This window comes from Ruditapes philippinarum, unplaced genomic scaffold (assembly GCF_026571515.1).
Source record: "Ruditapes philippinarum isolate M1 unplaced genomic scaffold, ASM2657151v2 ctg6245_1_1_1_1, whole genome shotgun sequence".
Taxonomy (NCBI): domain Eukaryota; kingdom Metazoa; phylum Mollusca; class Bivalvia; order Venerida; family Veneridae; genus Ruditapes; species Ruditapes philippinarum.
Window position 1 is genome coordinate 136 of NW_026865657.1, and position 22,216 is coordinate 22,351.

The 22,216-nt window shown below is 32.4% G+C and overlaps 1 protein-coding gene across 1 annotated transcript; it reads right to left on the reverse strand.

The window, feature by feature from the left end:
• Positions 1–731: 731 nt before the first annotated feature.
• Positions 732–20,585, reverse strand: LOC132729929 (spindle and kinetochore-associated protein 2-like). Its single transcript, XM_060715764.1, has 9 exons — positions 20,482–20,585; positions 15,453–15,533; positions 11,999–12,094; positions 7,475–7,555; positions 5,739–5,919; positions 5,117–5,244; positions 4,520–4,563; positions 4,120–4,195; positions 732–2,620 (listed from the first exon to the last, which is right to left on the reverse strand). The coding sequence occupies exons 1-9, from the start codon at positions 20,512–20,514 to the stop codon at positions 2,555–2,557; spliced, it is 786 nt and encodes a 261-aa protein (XP_060571747.1). The 5' UTR covers positions 20,515–20,585; the 3' UTR covers positions 732–2,554.
• Between the last annotated feature and the right edge of the window lie 1,631 nt (positions 20,586–22,216).

Sequence of the window (22,216 nt, forward strand, 5' to 3'; positions counted from 1 at the left end):
GAATTGCACATGCCCAAAATCATTGCTAAATGGTTAAAATTGCAACTTATTTTTCTCATTTTTCATGTGTGTTTAATAACAAGAACATTCTATGTTACTTTGTCAAGAATTGACCAAGAATCTAGAAGGAAAACAACCCAATAGTATCTAGATGGAATAATTTCAGAGAAAAACAATCTAACAGTATCTAGGTGGAACAATTTTTGAGAAAAAAAACCTAATTATATCTGGGTGCAATAATTTTTTCATTATCTATTAGGACAGATTCATTATATGAAACAATACAAAGTGTAGAGCAAAATTTGCACCCTACATCTAAGTGGGTGGGGGAATCCAGGTAAGCAATTGTGATGTTTTTGCCACTGCCATTAAATTGATAAATCTAGTATGAAAATATATCAAACTGGTAACCATGCAAGTATCCAAGAAATTAAGAAAACAAACAAAAAATAATAAAATGAATTTAGGAAGACTTTATTTTAGTTGTGTAGTTCTAGTTCTATAACAAACTAATTTTATTGCACAATATACGTTTTTATGTATGATAATGAAAATACAAATGTTTTCAGTAGCTAAAATATGTTAATCAGTTAAATACATTGACCTAAAACATACAGTTTTGAGAAAGATAATCCAATCTACATACATACTGCTTTAAATGTTGAAGATGTGTTTATAAACAAAAAATACCCCTTAAAAAAAGAGGGAAATCAAACTTCGAACTTTTAAGAAGAAAAAAAAAGGATGAAAGAATGATATCTTATTCAATTTCTAAAATTTGAATATTTAACCTTGCCAGTCAAGGTCATTAAGAACAAAAATGTCAAAGGTTTCACGATTGAAAATAAAGCTTTTTGTCCAGAAATAAGTTGTGTTGAAGAATATTAACAAAATCCATTAACAATATGGCTGATCTATCAATCCAGGGGGGATAAATTACAATATCTTTTTTACTTACTAGCAGATTTTTTTTAATTACATTAAAGTGACTAAAGCTTTATATATGCTGTCAAAAATCATTCTTTGAAAATTCTTCCAAAATGCTTGATGAAAGAAATATGGTAGTATACTGCCTTAAAAGTGAAATGTAAAGTATATTTGTATAAGTCATATGACAATTTATAGAAGAAGATTATGTACTCTCTCTATTTATTATTCACAACACTAACAGACAACTACATAGAACCATCAAATATTACTCTTGTGTGGTAACTCCACATGAAGAAAACAATATCAAGAAGAAAACTGTCAATACTATATCTAAACCAGATACATTAACAAATTATATCCAAGTACAACAAAGCACTATAACATACATAGTACATAACACATTTCACAATCTCTATATAATGTATATGCAAATTAAAACTTTCTCTTGGCAATGACATCGTACAGATTCAACTCTGTCCGACTTAAGTAACAGGAAGTACATAAAACTTATTGTTTACAATAACTTTAACATACATATGTATACATGTATATGTAAAGTTTGTCCTAACAAGTTTACATAGACATTTGGGCCACGTCACAACAAAACAAACATAGTGCATTTGCAACAAGCATGGATCCAGACCAGCCTGCGCATCCGCGCAGTCTGATCAGGATCCATACTGTTCGCTTACAAACCCTATAGCAAGTAGACTGATAGAGAACAGTATGGATCCTGATCAGACTGTGCGGATGCGCAGGCTGGTCTGGATCCATGCTGGTCGCAAACGCACTATGTTGGTTTTGTCATGACGCAGCTCATTTGGTGAAATAAACATACATCTCAATAATCCATTTTAAGACAAAATGTAAAGTACCATCATGCCGTAGGGCATGTGAATGAATTCAGTAACCTTAACTTTGTCACAGAATACCCTTAAGTATGAAGACAATTTAGTGAAAAATATTTTATAAAATTTAGAAGACAATAATCCAGTCACAAGAGTAGACCTACATAAACCACTTGAAGATCTTGTTAAAGTTGATAAGTCCAAAAATGAGCCGCGCCACGACAAAACTAACACACACTGTTTGCGACCAGCATGGATCCAGATCAGTTTGATCAGGATCCATGCTTTTCGCTTACAAACCCTATTACAAGTAGAGATACTGACAGCGAACAGCATGGATCCTGATCAGACTGTGCAGGCTGGTCTGGATCCATGCTGGTCACATACACACTATGTTGGTTTTGTCATGGCGCGGCTCAAATATAAAATTTTGCTTCCAATTTAATAGGTCTTTAAACCTAAAGCAAACTTAAAGTGAAAAAGATTTGGTATATCCATGGATAAAGTCTTGTGATACCTTTACAATTATAGTGATCACTTTACATGAATTATATCCCAATTGAGGTAGATACCATTCTTTTGCTCAATTCACAGAATCACAGCTAAAGAAACATCTGACCTAGGCAGAAATTCCTGTTCCATTTCTGAATACATCATACAGCTTTTTTGTTGTTATATAGATGAAAATGAACACATATTTAGCACTGTATTTCATGCACTATGTATGCTGCTCCTGTTACAGTTTTTTTTCACTACGCATACAAGTTTTTGAAATATCACTTGTCTGCTGGCAGCACTTCTCCTTTTGTTGACAGTTTGATCAGCTTTAGGGCTCTCAATACCTGAAATATTACAGCATTTGAATTATTCTTCCACTTGGTGTATATTAATACCCATATCAATTATGTTTGGAATAGAGAGTTTTTCACATGTCAATACTGGAATCCACTTATTGAATATTATACTTACATTAATTTAACACATTGTTATATGAATTAGGGTATAAACCACAAGTTATTTTCTATAAGTATGTTTTTTTTAATCATTAAATCTGAACTGTTACTCACTCTATAATAATAATTCTTAACTCAAGTACCACCTTCGGTAGTCCAGGCTATTTACTGTATACAAGTATAGTTAAATAAATGCAGTATATACGGAATGTGTACCATGGGAATACACTTTGGTACTGGCGCCAATAATGACAAATGTTGCAGTGATGACAGAAATCTAAATTTACTGATTATAACAGGTAGGTTATAAACTTAATTGGAAGATTTATATTACGCAAAAAGGACAATGTCATTGCTATAGACTTACTGTCCTTTGACTGTAGATACTTTTAGGTAATTTTAGACTTTTTTCACCATTTCTTAAAATATTTTAAGCGAGTTAAAAATTTTATGATTTTTCTTCAGAATATAACAGCTGTTCGAACTAGCCCAGTTGAAGAGGAAAAGCTGCCCTTGTAGGCAGAAATGCTCTGAAAGTGGTTTACATTTTGACAGAAAATCAAGTTCACTCTATTATTAATTTCTTTACTCTTAGCAACAAATAAGACTTTAAACTATCATTTGCAATATTTTTCTCAAAAAAAGTTCCTTAAAAACATGTCATTTTAGAACCTTAGAACTCTATGTTCTATTTGCTCCTGCAAAAAATCTGGTTCTGTCATTCTAAAAAATCTGTCCTAAACAAAATTCATCTTGTTACCTCCCTTACCCTTAGCATGCTTGTGAAAACTTAATCTACATAATAATGCCGACCTTGAAAATAAACCTTCCACAAAAAAAAGCCACCAATATCTTACCAAAACTTACAATAAGCCACAGCTCATTTTCCAACGTTTATTGTATGTGAGCAGAGCAGACCAAGATCAGCCAGTACATCTATGCTGTCTGATCAGGGTCTACATTGTTCACTATTTTCAGTATATATTTTGTCATTTTCGCTAAAGGATAATATGGTTTTGTCCAGATTGAATGATGGATACCTCCATTTAAACATGGTAATGGTTAAATTAACACTGTTATATTTTCTCCCCAACAGGATATTCAGCTGAACAAAACCTGTTTTGTTACCAATTCATAAAATATCTATCACTGTTTCCCTCTATGATAATTTTTGAAAATCAATAATATACTTTGTCAGCATATTACCCTAATATACTTTGTCAGAACTTACAAATTTACCTTTTGATCTTTTCATGAGTTTTTACTGAGTAATTAATGCTGGTGTAATTTAATGACTGCTTTACTCATTAGCATGTTTTATAACTTAAACAGTGTTATGTTTGCAAACAATCTAACCTTCTATTTTGATCTCTGATTAAGAAAGTTACCTTTAATTTAGCCTGTCCTGTTACCCCTGAAACTTTTAGACCCATTTTATGTAATTCATCTGGAGCAAGCTTTGTGCTGAAGAAAAAAAATAAATAAATAATACAACATGTGACAACTGTCAAACTGAATACCAGTTTTACAATATGCTATGTTTCTGGTATGGCATGTATGCTATACACATTCAATTTTCGAGTTTGGTGATACTTTAATTGCCTTGAAAGGAAAAATGTATTTAAATTGAAATAATACCTTGATATATATATACAATTGGCAAAGAAAATAGAGGCACTCTAAATATTACTCAACAAAGTTGAAATAGAAGGTTTCACGACAAAAGGAATAAAATTGTCACTGAACATAACACAAAATATTATGATAAGTTCTATTAAGATTACTCACCAGTCTTTATTGCTTTTAAAGAATTTCCATAGAGTAGAGTATGTCTGAAAAGTAAAAGTTTCAGATGTACACACCTAAATCTTCAATATGTTTACGATATAAAACACATTTCCTTGATTCTTACATATATTTCAACCTAAACATGCTGAATTTCTTAAATAGACTTGTTCATCTTCCATTTTTGGAAGTGTCCATTATCAATTTTGGGAAAATCAAGAGGTATAATTTAATGTTTTCCAGCCAACAATATTGAGCCTGGTCAGATTGCACTATACTGAAAACAAAGGCTGATCACTTTGATTTCCAGCTTTGTAAGAGTTGAAATAGAGTGAATGGCATTACAACTTTTAAATCATGTAAGTGAAAATATAATAGTTATCAGAGTGAGAAAACTTCTCTCTATATCTTTATATCCTTATTTATAGTGGACTCGTGCTTACTTAACCTTGGATCAGTCCATTATCAGGTTAATGAATTTCATTATAAAAACATCAAAATCTAGCCAGATTACATAAATGTGCAGGCCTGGCTTGGCTCTATACTCTTTGCATTAGGGTAGTAAATTATCACTGCGGAAAGTTCAATTGATTTACTTACACTGTTAACTTCTGTAAGTTTGACACGCCCCCTGATCAATGAGGAAACAGACTCAAATTCTTGCTGTGTCACCTCTACAAAGTCATTAGTTGTGCTCCTTAATTGTGACGGTGATATTTCCGGGGTACCTGGTTAGTAAAATCAGTTGGGTAAGTAAAATCAGTATACTTTAAACTTAAAATCATACATTTAATATTAATGCTGTAAAAATTGAGACTGTGTATACACCTTAGTGTTAATTTCTGCTCAAATACTAAAGAGTTTCCTAGGCTAATATAAAAAGTTAAAGGTACACTTATTAAATGGTTGGCTCATGACAATAGCTCCCCTTCGTTTTCAAAAAATGGAGCTAAATATGAAAATGATACAATATAAATAAAAAGTAATATGATGGAGTTAATAAACATATTATTATTATAATTTCAAGTCAATTCGCCATCATTTAAATAATATGTCAAGCAAAATAAAAATTAATTATGCTTATAGTTAATTAAAAATTTAAAAAAAACAACACTATTTTGTTATAACAAATAAATGGTTCAAGGTACAAATATTCTCCACACTCCATTCAGACTAGTTTCCAAAACAAATTTTGATCTGCTACTAAAAAAAAGTGTCTCACTAGCTTGACATTCAGAATCTGGTTCACTTTTCTCAGGTGATTCTTGACTGTCTGCTGATGTTACTGTCATGCCTGACACATCTCCACTTTCAGTTGTTGCCATGGATACATCCTGTCCCCATGGTAACTCACTCCCTAAAAACTCCTCTAGTTTAGTAAGCTCTTCTGGTTTTTCTGTCGGCTTAAATTCAAAGATATATGACAAAATAATTTCTGGAAAAAATATACTAACTAAAAATGTGTCATCATGCCACGGATGCCCCCGCATGCAGCCAAAATTTCAGATGGTGCATTAATTTTTTTTTTCATTTTAAGTTCAAAGCCCTTAAAACTTTTCAATGTTAACACAAACCATTTTCATACAATGTTCAAGGCACTGAAATTATTCAGTCTTAACCTTTTAAAAATAGCATATTGCATATTTGTAGCCAAAATAATGGCTAAAGTATGAGTGCTGAAACTGAAAGTTCAAAATTTTTCCAACATTCAGGAAAGATAAGTTTGTCTAAAATCATTGAACCATGACCAAATTCGAACTTGGCCTGGGCATTCCAAAAACATATCCATATGTCAAATTTGAGTTGAATGTGTTGTACCATTGGGGAGATAATAAACAGAAACTGAAAATTTCATATTACTTTCAAAGTGAAAGGGGCATAACTCTGCCAAAAATCATTGAACCATGACCAAATTTAAAACATGACCTGTGCATTCCTTTCACGCATCCATATGTTAAGTTTGAGTTGAATGTGTTGTACCTTTGGGGAGATAATGAACAGAAACTGAAAATTTCATTTGTTTTCAAAGTAAAAGAGGCATAACTCTGCCAAAAATCATCGAACCCTGACCAAATTCAAACTTGACCTGTATTTTCTCATGACATATCCATATGTCAAGTTTGAGTTAAATGTGTTGTACCGTTGGGGAGATAATGAACGGAAACTGAAAATTTCATATTATTTTCAAAGTAAAAGGGGCATAACTCTGCCAAAAATCATCGAACCATGACCAAATTCGAACTTGACCTGTATTTTCTCATGACATATCCATATGTCAAGTTTGAGTTGAATGTGTTGTACCGTTTGGGAGATAATGAACGGAAACTGAAATTTCATATTATTTTCAAAGTAAAAGGGGCATAACTCTGCCAAAAATCATCGAACCATGACCAAATTCAAACTTGACCTCTATTCTCTCGTGACATATCCTTTTGTCAAATTAAAGTTGAATGTGTGAAACCGTTCTTAAGATAATGAACGGAAACTGATGATGATGGAATGACAGAATGACGGAATGACGGAAGGACAGAAGGACGGAACAGGGTAACACTATATATATATTTTCTATTTTTTATTTGGGTATGCACCTAGCTGTCATCTTCAAGATAGGAATGGTGATAGACATATTGTTTGCTATCAAATCATTATGGAAAAAAAAAATGCAATGTACACAACATTATGAAACTTAGCTCTTTTGATAAAACATTAACTGAGCGGGCCAACCAATTTCAGTGCTTCATACATGAAATTTTTTATTTCAATTGTTGAAATCTTGTATTGTTAACTCCACAATTATAATGAAAATCTCTGTACTGGATAAGACTCTGTACTGTGGAGTTAACAATACCAGATTTTAATGAAAGCCTGTTTCTCATTTTCTACTTAAACCCTTTTGTCCAAGATTTATTTGGGATAGCTCTCGTATGTTCAAAGGTAGGGATAAATATATTAGCTCACCATCATTCCTGTGCCAGTCTGTAATGTTAGTAAAAGTTGACACACATCGTTCAAATGACCTCTGAACTCTCCCAGTGCTTCCTGTAAAATCCAACCATTCAGTGAATTGATCACTTAATTAAGATAATAAACTTTTGTGTTTGTACATATACGTTAACCTTAATAAATAAACCACAATTGCAGTTTCAGAACTTCATGTGTAGACAATATATACCCAAAGAAACAGAGTGTAGGCTGATTTAAATTTTTTGTAACCATTTTAGATACAACCCTTTAGCATTGACATAAAAATCATACTGAATAACCCAACAAGAATAGGGAAAAAAGAACCTGACAAAGAAAAAATAAAATACCACTATATCCCTTTTTTTCCATTAATGTAACAGAAATAACTCTCCCATGTCCCAGACAGGCCAACTAAAACAAGATATGTTTGTAAAACATGTATGCCCCCTATCAGCAGCCAATTAGTCATGTGATAAGGTTATTATGCATGACTTCTGACCAGGTGATCATACAATTAATAAGGGTTATCAAGTATCTACTGGTCATAACCTTAACCTTTGACCCCTTGACCCAAAACTCAATAGGGGTCATCTGCTGGTCACGACCAATCATCATACAAAGTTTGAAGTTCCTAGGCCTAAGTATTTTTAGTTAATTGATCGGAAACCGTTTTAACATACAAGGTCAATGTGACCTTGACCTTTGACCCCTTGACCCCAAAATCAATAGGTTATCTGCTGGTCATGACCAATCACCATACCATGTTTGAAGTTCCTAGGCCAAAGGGTTCTTTAGGTATTGATCGGAAACCGTTTTTACCTAAGAGGTCAATGTGACCTTGACCTTTGACCCCTTGACCCCAAAATCAATAGGGGTCATCTACTGACCATGACCAATCACCATACCAAGTTTGAAGTCCTTAGGCCTAAGGGTTCTTTCGTTATTGATTAGAAACCGTTTTTACCTACAAAGTCAATGTGACCTTGACCTTTGACCCCTTAACCCCAAAATCAATAGGGGTCATCTGCTGGTCATGACCAATCACCATACAAAGTTTGAAGTTCCTAAGCCTAAGGGTTCTTTCGTTATTGATCGGAAATCGTTTTTACCTACAAGGTCAATGTGACCTTGACCTTTGACCCCTTAACCCCAAAATCAATAGGGGTCATCTGCTGGTCATGACCAATCACCATACCAAGTTTGAAGTTCCTAGGCCCTTAGGGTTCTTTTGTTATTGATCAGAAACCGTTTTTACCCAAGAAGTCAATGTGACCTTGACCTTTGACCCCAAAATCAATAGGGGTCATCTACTGATCATGACCAATCACCATACCAAGTTTGAAGTTCCTAGGCCTTAAACTTCTTTAGTTATTGATCGGAAACCGTTATTGCTTACAAGGTCAATGTGACCTTGACCTTTGACCCCTTGACCCCAAAATCAATAGGGATCATCTACTGATCATGACCAATCACCATACCAAGTTTGAAGTTCCTAGGCCTTAAGGTTCTTTAGTTATTGATCGGAAACCGTTTTTGCTTAGAAGGTCAATGTGACCTTGACCTTTGACCCCTTGTCCCCAAAATCAATAGGGGTCATCTACTGATCATGACCAATCACCATACCAAGTTTGAAGTTCCTAGGCCTTAAGGTTCTTTAGTTATTGATCGGAAACCGTTTTTGCTTACAAGGTCAATGTGACCTTGACCTTTGACCCCTTGACCCCAAAATCAATAGGGGTCATCTACTGATCATGACCAATCACCATACCAAGTTTGAAGTTCCTAGGCCTTAAGGTTCTTTAGTTATTGATCGGAAACCGTTTTTGCTTACAAGGTCAATGTGACCTTGACCTTTGACCCCTTGACCCCAAAATCAATAGGGGTCATCTACTGATCATGACCAATCACCATACCAAATTTGAAGTTCCTAGGTCTTAAGGTTCTTTAGTTATTGATCGGAAACCGTTTTTGCTTACAAGGTCAATGTGACCTTGACCTTTGACCCCTTGACCCCAAAATCAATAGGGGTCATCTACTGGTCATGACCAATCACCATACCAAGTTTGAAGTTCCTAGGCCTAAGGGTTCTTTAGTTATCACTCGGAAACCATTTGGTCTACGGACCGACGGACCGACGGACCAACGGACCGACGGACCGACGGACCGACAAGTGCAAAGCAATATACCCCCTTTTCTTCGAAATGGGGGCATAATTACTAATCAGTCTTTTAGACGAGACTTTAAAATGAGGTCTTGGCATGCTAAAAAACCAGTAGAAGCTTCTGGAATTGGGACATTTTCTTACACTATCCTCCAAAATCTAAAATGACTAATACTCTTCTGCAAGGGGCAGGACGTGAAGTGGTTGCACACTTGGTTCAAGCGAGCGAATTGGTTGCAAACTTGACAAAATGGTAAACACGGCGTGATTTTTTGAAACGAGTGAACGAATTTTTGCCAGGCAAGTGGGTTTCTTTGTTATTTTGAAGTTCATTAGTATGTCTATTCCATAATGCAATATATATGCCACACTCGGTTAAAGGTGTCAGCATCCTAGATTCTGTTTTGACGAAGTTATTGAAGATATAAACTGATCATGTAGATATTTTTAAATTTGACATGTGACTGTTCTGGTCGGTTCTTCTCCTAATTTATTCGCATTCGTAAGTTTCGAACTGCATTTAACAATAACAAAATATGTTACTGACAAAGCTGTACAAATGGTTTGGTTTGCAAGTCCAAAGATAACGTTCAATACACAAAAATATCTTGTTCAAGCACATTTTGGTTGCAGACTTATACTTCAAGCATTTTTGGTTGCAAACTTATTCTTATTCTATTGAATTCCATAATAAATCTTTGCAAAAGGAGTGTAGAAGGTTATATTTATTAACCTTTTTTCAATGACAATTATTGACATTTATGTACTGTTACTTGTTTTTGTCATAAATGTTATTTATACTTTCTTCTTTTACAACAATTATGCAATTTATGTTTCAAATTACATGGTTCTCAGTTCAATACTATAATCATCAGTAAAAGAATAGCATATAGAAAAATATTTATTGATACTTCAATTCTAAAATATGTCATCATATGTAAAATGCAAATGAAAACTACATACAAAACAAACGTATGTGAGAGTACTGTTGTATGTAAGTGAATTAATTTCATCATAAACATGAGGACATGTGCACACATACGATGTTACTCGGTAAAATTTCCAAAGTTTATCAAAACCACACGAAATGTTAATTTGTTTGTTTCGTATGTAAAGATCAGCAGTTGCTTTAGACATAAAGTATGTAAATGTACTTAAAATATTTTTACAAACCAAAAGTTAAAATGACATGTTTGTTTACGAATTTGATGTACATCATATGTTAATTGGTATTCTAAAGATGATTTTGATTATTAGATCATAATATAAATGATATACAATTGGTTATTTACATTGACTGATACCTGACAAAACTACTTGAAGTCATTGTTCGAGTTAGGGAATTTGGAAGATGTTTCGATTGGTCAATAATAAGGAACAATTTAAAGAAACATGTGAATAATGCCCTTGTGTCAATGTTAATATAGTTTTTATCTACTATACAATGAAATTTATTTCAAATCTCAAAAAAGAACAATAATGAAAGCTGTTTGTTGCTATTTTTTCTTCTTTTCCTTTACAGTAAGTCATGCCAAGATATAAAAAAAGTCCCAAGACTTTGTAAAAAGAAAAGAAGTATATCGAGGAGAAAAAATGATGTAGATAAACACAACTGAACTTCAGTTTAGCATATTGTGTTTATATCTATTTAAAAGACCCTGTGTTAGGATATATCTGCACGCATGCACAATTTGTATATATATTTCTTATTAGATGAACGGGTATAATTGTCTTAATATTGCTAATTATTTAAAAAAAATGATTAGTTATTCCTCGCTAAAATATGCATGCCACATTATTGACACAAAAGTTTGCAACCCAAAAGGCTTGAAGTATAAGTCTGCAACCAAAATGTGCTTGAACAAGATATTTTTGTGAATTGAACGTTATCTTCGGACTCGCGAACTAAACCATTTGTACAGCATTGACAGAAACATATTTTGTTATTGTTAAATGCAGTTCAAAACTTACAAATTCGAATACATTAGGAGAAGAACCGACCAGAACAGTCACATGTCAAATTTAAAAATATCTACATGATCAGTTTATATCTTCAATAACTTCGTCAAAACAGAATCTAGGATGCTGAAACCTTTAACCGAGTGTGGCATATATATTGCATTATGGAATAGACATACTAATGAACTTCAAAATAACAAAGAAACCCACTTGCCTGGCAAAAATTCGTTCACCCGTTTCAAAAAATCACGCCGTATTTACCATTTTGTCAAGTTTGCAACCAATTCGCTCGCTTGAACCAAGTGTGCAACCACTTCACGTCCTGCCCCTTGCTTCTGAGAGGGTTTCGCCCATAAGGGCAACCGGTGGCAAGTATAAACTCAAATACACAAACATACCTTTTGAGACTCTTGTATAGCTTCAACCTGCTGTACCAAAGATGAGTACTCTTTTTTCACATCACTTATCTTACTGAGTAATTCTGCAGGATTCGTCTGAAATGTAGTATAATACTTTTACAAAAAACTTAGAACAAAGAAGGAATCTTATTACTACCCAATAACCATTCAGTTTGCTTTTTCATCCAGTAATCAAATGGCTCTTGTCTACAGGATATTTTATCATATTAACCATTATGGTGACTATCTACATGGTGTAGCTTTACTGGTGGCGGAATATTACTTGCATACATAACCATAACCAGCAAAGGGGTTTTACAGTATAGAGTTTCATTGTTTTGTCAGGTAACCTTCATTATAATCCTGTTAACACTCACATGTATTTTTTTTTAATGTGGCTTAGGTCGCACCAACACCGTATAGTTCATATGGCGACTATCCAGCTTTACTGGTGGAGGAAAATCTCAGCTGCTCCTCTGCCTGTTTTCAGGCACAAGCAGACACCGGAGTAGAACCATTGAACCATGAAACAATCCGAAGGAGCAGGTTGAACCCACAGCGGTGAGAGGCAAGTGTTTTTTTTACAAAGATTCAAGTAAATGGTGATAAATGAATTTGTATAAACCAGAATTTTGCCAATGTTAACACTAAATGTAGGTTCAATAGAATAGCCACTAAATGTTTTAGAAACATCAAGCTTAAAATACTTAAATTATTCATACTAAACAATATTTATACAGTAAACTCCGCTTATAACGAACTCATTGGGACATTCAAAATCTGTTCCTTATATCCGGAGTTCCTTGTAAGCATATAGCGAATTAGTTCCTTGTATCAGGAGTTTTTATAGCGAACAGATTTACATATAACGAACTGATTGTTAAACATCGTCCGCCATTTTTAAGAGCATTTGATTAAGAATAGTCATTTATTTCTTTTTTAGACACAATACCCGAGAGCGTACATTTTGGAATTTGAAAATCCTTTGCTATTTCAGTTTTAGTTTTACTCCCTTTCTCAATTTTTCATAAAACATCATATTTTATTTCTTAACTCAGTGCTTTTCGTTTTCTTTCAATGAATAAGAGTAAATACGATTTTCCATTTTTCTTCCTTTTATATTGATTCAGAATATCTTCTATTAAATTTTAAGGGTGACTTTAACTAATGAAATATATAGATTTCTTTTCATTTCCATCAAGCATACTTTGAAGTTTTCTATCGATTATGTTTGCAAGCATGTGTGATTATGTTGAAAACAGATAATTATTTTACTCGAGCAAAACTATTAAAGAAAAGAAATTATAGAATAAAAAGAATTACTGTTTTATCTTTGTGACAAGAACTCAAGCTAAAACTAGAAATGTGTCCATAGGACACGGATGCCCCCACACGCCACTGTTCTGTCAATCTTATGACTCTTGGTCAAATATTTTTTGGACTACATGTGCCACAAGTTGAAAACTAAAAATCGACAAAGGGCCATAATTCTGTTAAATTTGGTCGCAGCGAAAATTCCTTCCTTTACTACCATCTACACATTAAGGTTGTTAATCCCTGGAAGTTTAAGCAAAATCTGCCATCCGGTTTAAGAGGAGTTGCGTTCACAAAATTTCTACATAGTATATAATGAAAAAAAAAAACAAAGGACCATAATTCTGTTAAATTTGGTTGCAGCAAAAATTCCTTCCTTTACTGCCATCTACACATTAAGGTTGTTCATCCCTGGAAGTTTAAGCAAAATCTGCCATCTGGTTTAAGAGGAGTTGCATTCACAAAATTTCTACATAGTATATAGTGAAAAAATCAACAAAGGGCCATAATTCTGTAAAATTTGGTCGCAGCAAAAATTCCTATCTTTACTACCATCTACACATTAAGGTTGTTCATCCCTGTAAGTTTAAGCAAAATCTGCCATCCGGTTTAAGAGGAGTTGCGTTCACAAAATTTCTACATAGTATCTAGTGAAAAAATCAACAAAGGGCCATAATTCTCTTAAATTTGGTCGCAGCAAAAATTCCTTCCTTTACTACCATCTACACATTAAGGTTGTTCATCCCTGTAAGTTTAAGCAAAATCTGCCATCCGGTTTAAGAGGAGTTGCGTTCACAAGATTTCGGGACGGACGGACTGACGGACGGACAAGTGCAACGCTATATGCTCCCACATTGTGGGGGCATAAAAATCCTAAATAGAAAACTATTACATTCTTCTATACAAATTCATTTTCATATATTGAATTACATACAACAATAAACGGTACATTCCGCGAGTTTTATTCCGTGCCAATGAAAACGAAAGTTGAAAATGCGGGATATATTGACGAATAGCCGATATTTGGAGTTCGTTATAAAAGTGTAATTTTATGCACTTTTAACTAAATTGGGACTAAGAAATAAGTTCCTTATAAGCGATAATTCCTTATAACCGTGTTCGCTATAACCGTATATTTTTATATTAAATAAAGAAGGGCAAAATTTCGGGCCAATAAATTGTTCCTTATAACCGGAAGTTCGCTATAACCGTGTTCGCTATAAGTGAAGTTTACTGTATACATACAGGGCTCCAGATAAGATGCGTATACGCGTAAATTACGCATGGAAATAACACGTTTACGCATTCAAAACAAAATTTAAGCGTATGAAAACGCACACAAAATTCAGGTTACGCATTGAGCAACATTTCTTTCGCGTAAACGTAACCGAAAGTAAACTCGGTGATTATTTCGTCTGAACGCTTTAACTTCCTGTAGTTCCGACAATCATCGGTTGTTATCGTATGTATAGTATGGTGGTGGAATCAACTTCGTAACTATGAATGCTTTGCAATGTCTTACCGTAACTTCCTGTAGTTCCGACTATCATCGGTAATTATCGTACATGTATAGTAAGGTGGTGGAATTAACACAATTTCATAAACATCCGGTACAATGTCGCTGTCAAATTGACTCGTATTTTAAGCCGAAAAAAAATCGACCGGAAAGTAATTGTGAAGGTTATAATTAATGAAATAGTTAGCGCTGCCACGTATGAGCAACAAAAACATTCTACAGGTTCAGATAAAACGTATGCTGTTTGGAAATGCAAGATTATAAGAAATGACTTTGACATATCTTTTATTACAAGTATAATAATACAATAAACATGGAAGCATATTAAATGTTTTACTCTTTTACAAACATTTTAAGGAGTAAAAATACTCCTGCCAAATTTCAGATTTCAAGTTTTACTCATTCACAAAAAAATCAATGAGTAAATACTCAATGCCCTAAAAAATTATCTGGAGCCCTGTACAAATAAAACAAAGATTAACTGATCAAGGCAATACTAATCAATTTATTTAATCAATCTTTCATTAACCTACTCTGAATTAGTATATGTTGACAATCTTTTAAAAATAACTTTATTTTCTGGAAAAAAAATATCAGTATGAGATCAGTATCAATACCATTTACCTGTTGCAAATCTTCATTATTCTCAAATTCAAACTTCAGCCTTTGTGACAGGCTGTTAACGTCAGAATCTGCCTTTTGGAACTGAAATTAAATTATTTCTCATTGAAACTCTACATAAAATATCACCTTTTCATGCCTTTTTCCAAGTGTCACCGCAGGTCAGACCATCAGACCCATTCCCAATGGCAAATTTGCTTATTTTTTTGCATACATTTCATCCAGTTTTCAGAGAAAACTTCAAAGTGTAATGTTCAGTGTCAGAAAATTGTCAAAATATACATGTATATATCCAGAAACAGGATATTAAATCCAAATATATAGAATAAAAATACTGGCACAATAATCTTAAGCAAAATGAAGTTGTTGGACACATTTCTGTTAAAAATTTTACATTACAATATAACTTTTATGAACTTCAAATATTTTGTTTCCAGAAAATGGGGAAAATGGGAAATAATTCTAAGAAAATAAAAGGCTATTAAAATCTTTTTATTTTGATTTGTTTCAAAATATTTTGTTATAATGCTTAATAAACAAAACAAGTAAGAATGAAACATTTTAATTATGTAGATAAGGTTAAATTGAGCCAAGTTCTCTTTTTATAATAAATACGGTAATTTCCTTAAAGGCCAGACCAAATCTATTGTGGTGTTATGTGTTGACTGTTCATGTTTGTCTTTTGTCCTTTTGTTATGGGTGATTAAACTGGTTTTGCAAGTTGAGTAATGAATGATTGATTTTGGTATGCAAGTTATTTTTAGATGATTTGGTTCTGGGATAGCTAACATTTTTTCCAAATCCATCCGGTACCGGCCCCATTCCCAAAGCAGGGGAGAAAACACTGGTAACATGAACAATATTCACCATTGTTTTCATACTATAGCTTGATTTGTAACTGATTGGATTATCTTGAACCATCCCATGGGGAACATTTTACAGTTAAGACCTTTTCACAAATTAAGGGAGAAAATTTGAATGATGCATGATAGCTCTCCGTTGATAGAACCATGGTATGGTATTTTAAGCATCCAGAGTTCAAGTGCTGTACATTTTGACAGACTTTGCCATATCAGTCCTACGCATAAACCCTTCCAGCCTGCTGAATCTCAGTAAGGGCTTATCAGCTAGTAAATCACTATTAACTGTATATCTCCCATTAACACGTCCACCGAGTTGAGAGTCTTGTCGTCACTAATTGGTCTTCTGTATTTTTATCTAATGGCCCTAACGTTGAGGGATCAAATTTCTTTAGATGTAGTTTTTCACAAGATAAACTCACTTTTTTATCCATGTTTTTTTCTGTATTGGTCTATTAGGGCCCGTCTACACCTATCCAAGTCTTGAATGCAAGTATCATATTCTCTTGTATTGGATAATGTAGACACCCTACTTGAATGAGTTTTAAAGAGAAATTATGTGACATCCAAGAAGATAATTCCTTGCAAGAAAGTTAGAACACGTTCTATTTTTCTACAAGTTTTTGGCTGTCAAGACACTGATAACACCAGTTTGACACAAAACATGTGCCCCGAAGGTTTGATAGTGCTGTTATTTTTATTATTTTCTGACTTTTTGTTGTTGATTCAGTGTACATGCCCTTTGAATTTCAGTAAATGATGACATTTGTCTCGGTCAAAGGAACAAATCAATAAGCTGATACACAGAAGAGCAAAAAAAAAAAAAAATAAATAAATACATTGTAAAAAAAATAAAAAAGAGCTCTTTTTTATGGATTTAAAATGATCTTGTTCATTTAGTGAATAACTTTCATCAAATAAAGAATTTGCATCAAAATAAATTTTTGTCACATTTTTTTCAGTTTTAAAAAAGAATGAACGCATTTCATTTACTCCATTCTGTTTTAGCTAATTGCATCATTTTCCCGCTTTTTTCACATAATTTACAGAAACATGATAGTCTTGCAAAGACAAAGGTATAAATCATGGGCTATCTTAATGAGACATTTCAGTAAAAATTGTGCCTTAAAAAATGTTGAAAGGGCCATTTATTTAGCTTATCTAAATGTGACATGTAAGAAACTTGAAAAGGTGTAGACATGGCCTTAGGCCCAATTGAATTGTAAAATTTATCAATTATTTGTAATCACAAGATAACTGTTAGCTATTAAATGTTAAATATTTTATGTTGTTACATATCTTTATAAGTAATAATCATCATATTAATAAAATTTAATAAAGTTCCATAGTTAATTGTCACTGTTACTCACGTTACTGAATACAACCACCAACCCCCACACCCCCTCAACCCCCCAAACAAACACTGTTTACAGATATATGTTTTTACCGTAAAGTCTTAATTAAATGACCAGGTAAGTGATATTTTCATTATTAGCTAGACTATATTAAGTATATGGAGAGGTGTCCTACTCGCTTCGGTTTCTAAGTCGGCGTCAGCATCCATACTTTAAATGAATGTTTATATGCAGTTACTATTTTACCTGTATTTTTTTTATTTCTTAAGGTATCAATTTCAAACATATATTCCTTATCATCATCCACATCATGTGATAAGGTGCAAAATCTTAAACTAGTATTTCCAGAATTATATCCCCTTGAACCTATAATTTTGCTTAAAATAATATTTTTTACTCTAACGTCTTTATTTCAAATTAAGGACTTCAAACATGTATTTCTTATCATCAACTACATCATATGTGACAATGTTTATAACTCTAGCACCAATTTTTCCAGAATTATCGCATGAACATACATTTTTTTCCTCAAAAATTATTTTTTTTTACTTACTTCTTTATTACTTAAGGTATCTACCTCTAACTTCAAATATATGTTCCTTATCATGTGTGACAAGATTCATAACTCTAGCATGAATATTTCCAGAATTATTTCCCCTTGAACTTGATTTTGTTTACAAAAACTGATATTTTTTGCTCTAACTTCTCTATTTATGAAAGAATTTACTTCTAACTTTAAACAATAACATAACAAGCTTCATAACTCTAGCATCAGTATCTTCAGAATCATCCCTTTATACTATTTAATTCAGATTTCAAAAAATTCTATATACCGATACAGAAATATATCTGTATCTTATCATAACTGATTTTTGTCACAGTTTGTTTTTCCTTTCCTGTGTCCAGCATTTAAATAGTCCAGCATGCTGTTTGTCCAGTTATGGTTTCCTTAAAATAACTTAAAGGTCATCAAATTTATCTTTCTTTTCTGTTCTTTGGCAATTGGTATATAGTTTAAGCGATTTTGTATTGAAGTTAAAATACTTCTTTGTTTATATTTTTCTACCTTTTATACATTTCTTTTTTGTACCAAATTGAATGATAAGCATAAACAATGCTTTTAATCCATTAATATATTACTAAACATTATTTTGCCTCCTCTCAAAAAGGAAAATAATATAAATCACTGAGACATAATATGCCTTTAATGTGAAATTAATTTACACAAGTATTTTTATTGTGAGTTGTAAGTGATTAAAAACTTTTTTAAATGTAATCCAATCTTTTTTGTCTTTAACTCTTATAAAAAAATGTAGCTTATGAAAATCTTAAAGGCCTTAATAAGTTTTCCTTAATTCTAAAATGTTCTCTATATCGGATACATTCTTGAAACATGATAGGTTCATAAAACATTCAAGGGTGCTGCTATTAGTGATACTGTGACAAGCCATGTAATTATGATTAAATGCTCATCACTGGTCAGAGATAGGAAATTTTGGGGGAAAACTGGAAATCTTGGGTTTATGCGTAGGACTGATATAAATATATAAAATACAGGGAAGTCAAAGTCTTGGACCGCAGGCTTTGGCTTGCCTGGCTTAAAACTACACATGTATTTTTAAAAGAAAATCAAATATAAAAAAGATTTGAGAATATATAGAATTTTATACCTATTAATGAAATTTTCAGTGTCAGTTCTAGTTGGGTGCTGCCATTTTCAATGTAACTTAATGATAATAGGTAGGATATTCCGATAACGAACAATCACAACTTTTTGGATTTATAACAATTGTTGAGTATTCAGAGTGAAAACTGAAGCAGTGCATGAAATACTAATTGACACCTTAAAAAACGGAAAAATGAATTATTTTTTAACCAACTGCCCCGTTCATAGGCTTTGCCTAATTTCATATTATCAGCTTTGTTTTAGACACATTTACTTTCCTGTACTGGTTGGAGTGATAACTTCGACACTAAATCACTATTTTTTTTAAATAACTTTTTTATTTTTGTGTATATTTTAAATTTTTACCCACCTAAACAAAGTTCGGTTCAAACATTTATAATCATATGCAAATTTCCTTTATTGAAATGGAAACTGGTACTTTCTTAAGGTCCTGAATAAGGTATCCGAAACATGGTCTTTTTAACCCTAGACAGTAGATAAAGTCAACACTTTAATTTTTAAGAAAATACTAGCTTGAAAATTAGAATAAATCAGTCATTTTTACATTTTATATGCTTTATCTATGCCTTATTGATAATTTAACAATTTTTTAAAGAAATTTTCCCATGTCAGTAGCTTGTGTTCAAGTCAATTCTAACTACTGCCTGGAAGTTAAGTAAACAGAACATTTTGTGGCCGTTTTTGTAACAAAAATTATGGTCAACATAAACACATTTAAAAGTTTACAAAATATAAAAATCTCCTCACAGTCTGTGCTTCTCCTTTATTACTAGGTGACCATGTGCTTGTTTGTTGACAAAAAAAGATAAATAAAATTTTTTAACTAAGTGTCGGGGTTATCTATGCGTCGGAGTTATCTCTCCAACCAGTATTTAAAAATGTCCAATTAAAATTATAGTATTATGACATTTTAATTGATAGGTGAATTTAGTTTTATTTATAGAAATAATGAGAGATGTAGATAATAGATGTTATCTAGTATGTCTCTGGAATAATATATACGTATAATAATATATGTATTATCTACACATATTTATCCGAATACAGGGTTTGTCCGAGAATGTGCAACTTACTAAAACATTCACTATATTCAATTAAAAAAATTTTTGTAAGTATTTGAATATTTTTACCATGGCCTCTACTCGTTCAGCTGCTTTCTGCATTTTGTTTGTTCTTCAGATCGACGCACGAAAATGAAAACTTTAACAAAAGTTTAAATTTATATTTTTATTTTTTTTTAATTTCAACTGGTAGGGGAGATAATAAGGTTTTTTGTGAAGGGACCCAAAGGTTCTTTAATTACCAGCAAGGCATCGAAAGATACAGCCAAAATTATGTACTATACTGTATTCATGGTAAGTTAGGCAAATTGAAAATATATTCTGTTTATCAAATGGATATCTATTATTTGTTAAATATCAAAATTATCGTTTATATAATTTTTGAGTTTTAAACGAATGATTATTGTAAAAAAAAATATAGGTAAAAAATAACAAAATAAACATGTTAACTCATATACTGGTGCCTCATATTTCCGTGGTACTTAACTGTTTAACACAGACTAAAAAGTTAGGAGAATAAAATTCTTGAAAATTTGTTGAATAATGTAGGAAAGACAGTTTATTCATTTTAATGTTTGCATGGAAGCAATAATGTGCACAACATGGCAATTAACACCCATCTGCTGCCTAGTGAGTAAAGTTGTGTTCTCATATTTCATTTATACAGCTTCAAAAGCAAAACCAGCAGTAATCTTTATATTTTAGTACATCTATACCTAAGCTTGTCTAAAAGTGGGCATTTTCTCTATGGCATTTATCAAATATTTCAATGGTTGCTTAACAAAGACAATTGTCTTTAAAGGTATGAAAACTAAAAGTAAAATGGTGAAATCATTTACTTTGCTCTTAATCTGAATAAAATAATAAGTTTTCTCAGTTGTGTATTGTAGCATTCCGATAAAAATACAATAAGAAAGTGAAAGTAAAACTCCTGACAGGTGCATGAAGTCTATGAGGCACTTGAGACTGAGTATGCCTATTACCTTGGAAATATGGGTACCACGGACATATGAGGCACCAGTATATATAAAGAGGATATTTAAGTTTTTATATAAATACAGGATTTATTTTCATCGCATTGTCTGAAAATATTTTCTTTTATGAGTGGCTGTTGCTCAGTGGGAAATATGATAATTTTCATTTTACAAGATGAAAATAAATCCTGTAGGCTATATTCATAGGGGGAAAACTTTTTCTGTTAACTATATACATGTCTCTCTCTCTCTCTCTCTTTTATTTGACATTACAATTTGAGAGACTTCCCCTTAAATTTTAAGCATTGGATGAATTTAGAAGAAAGTAGTCCGGCAAAACACCAGTTAAAATACGGACAAAATTTCACTACAATGAAAAATAAATTTCAACAGTGTTAATTCGGAAAATACAAATACGCATTTTATTTCATCAATTTTCTCAATATCTCATTTATTAATATATAGTAATTATTTTACAGTTCCTGCTCATACATGTTTATATAAAAAGACTCCGTCTATGATGAAAAATTATGAGTCTGATTATAAAATTCATTTAGTATTTTATAGATGATGCACCATTTCCTATTCCATCCGCCCTTTCAGGCACTAAGAGTACGGACCCGGGCATGTCACCAGTCATGTCTTTAATTTAAGTATGTTTAAATCGAAAGTGGTGACCTTTTTCATTGAAATTCAGTAATTCACTGAATGAGCCCAAATAAAATGCAAATGATTTATATATTATTTATGAAATAATGCACGGGAGGCCAATGAGACCATTATGTACATTATGCTTAGATTGTAAATGTGTTGCTGCCTAAAATAAAGGA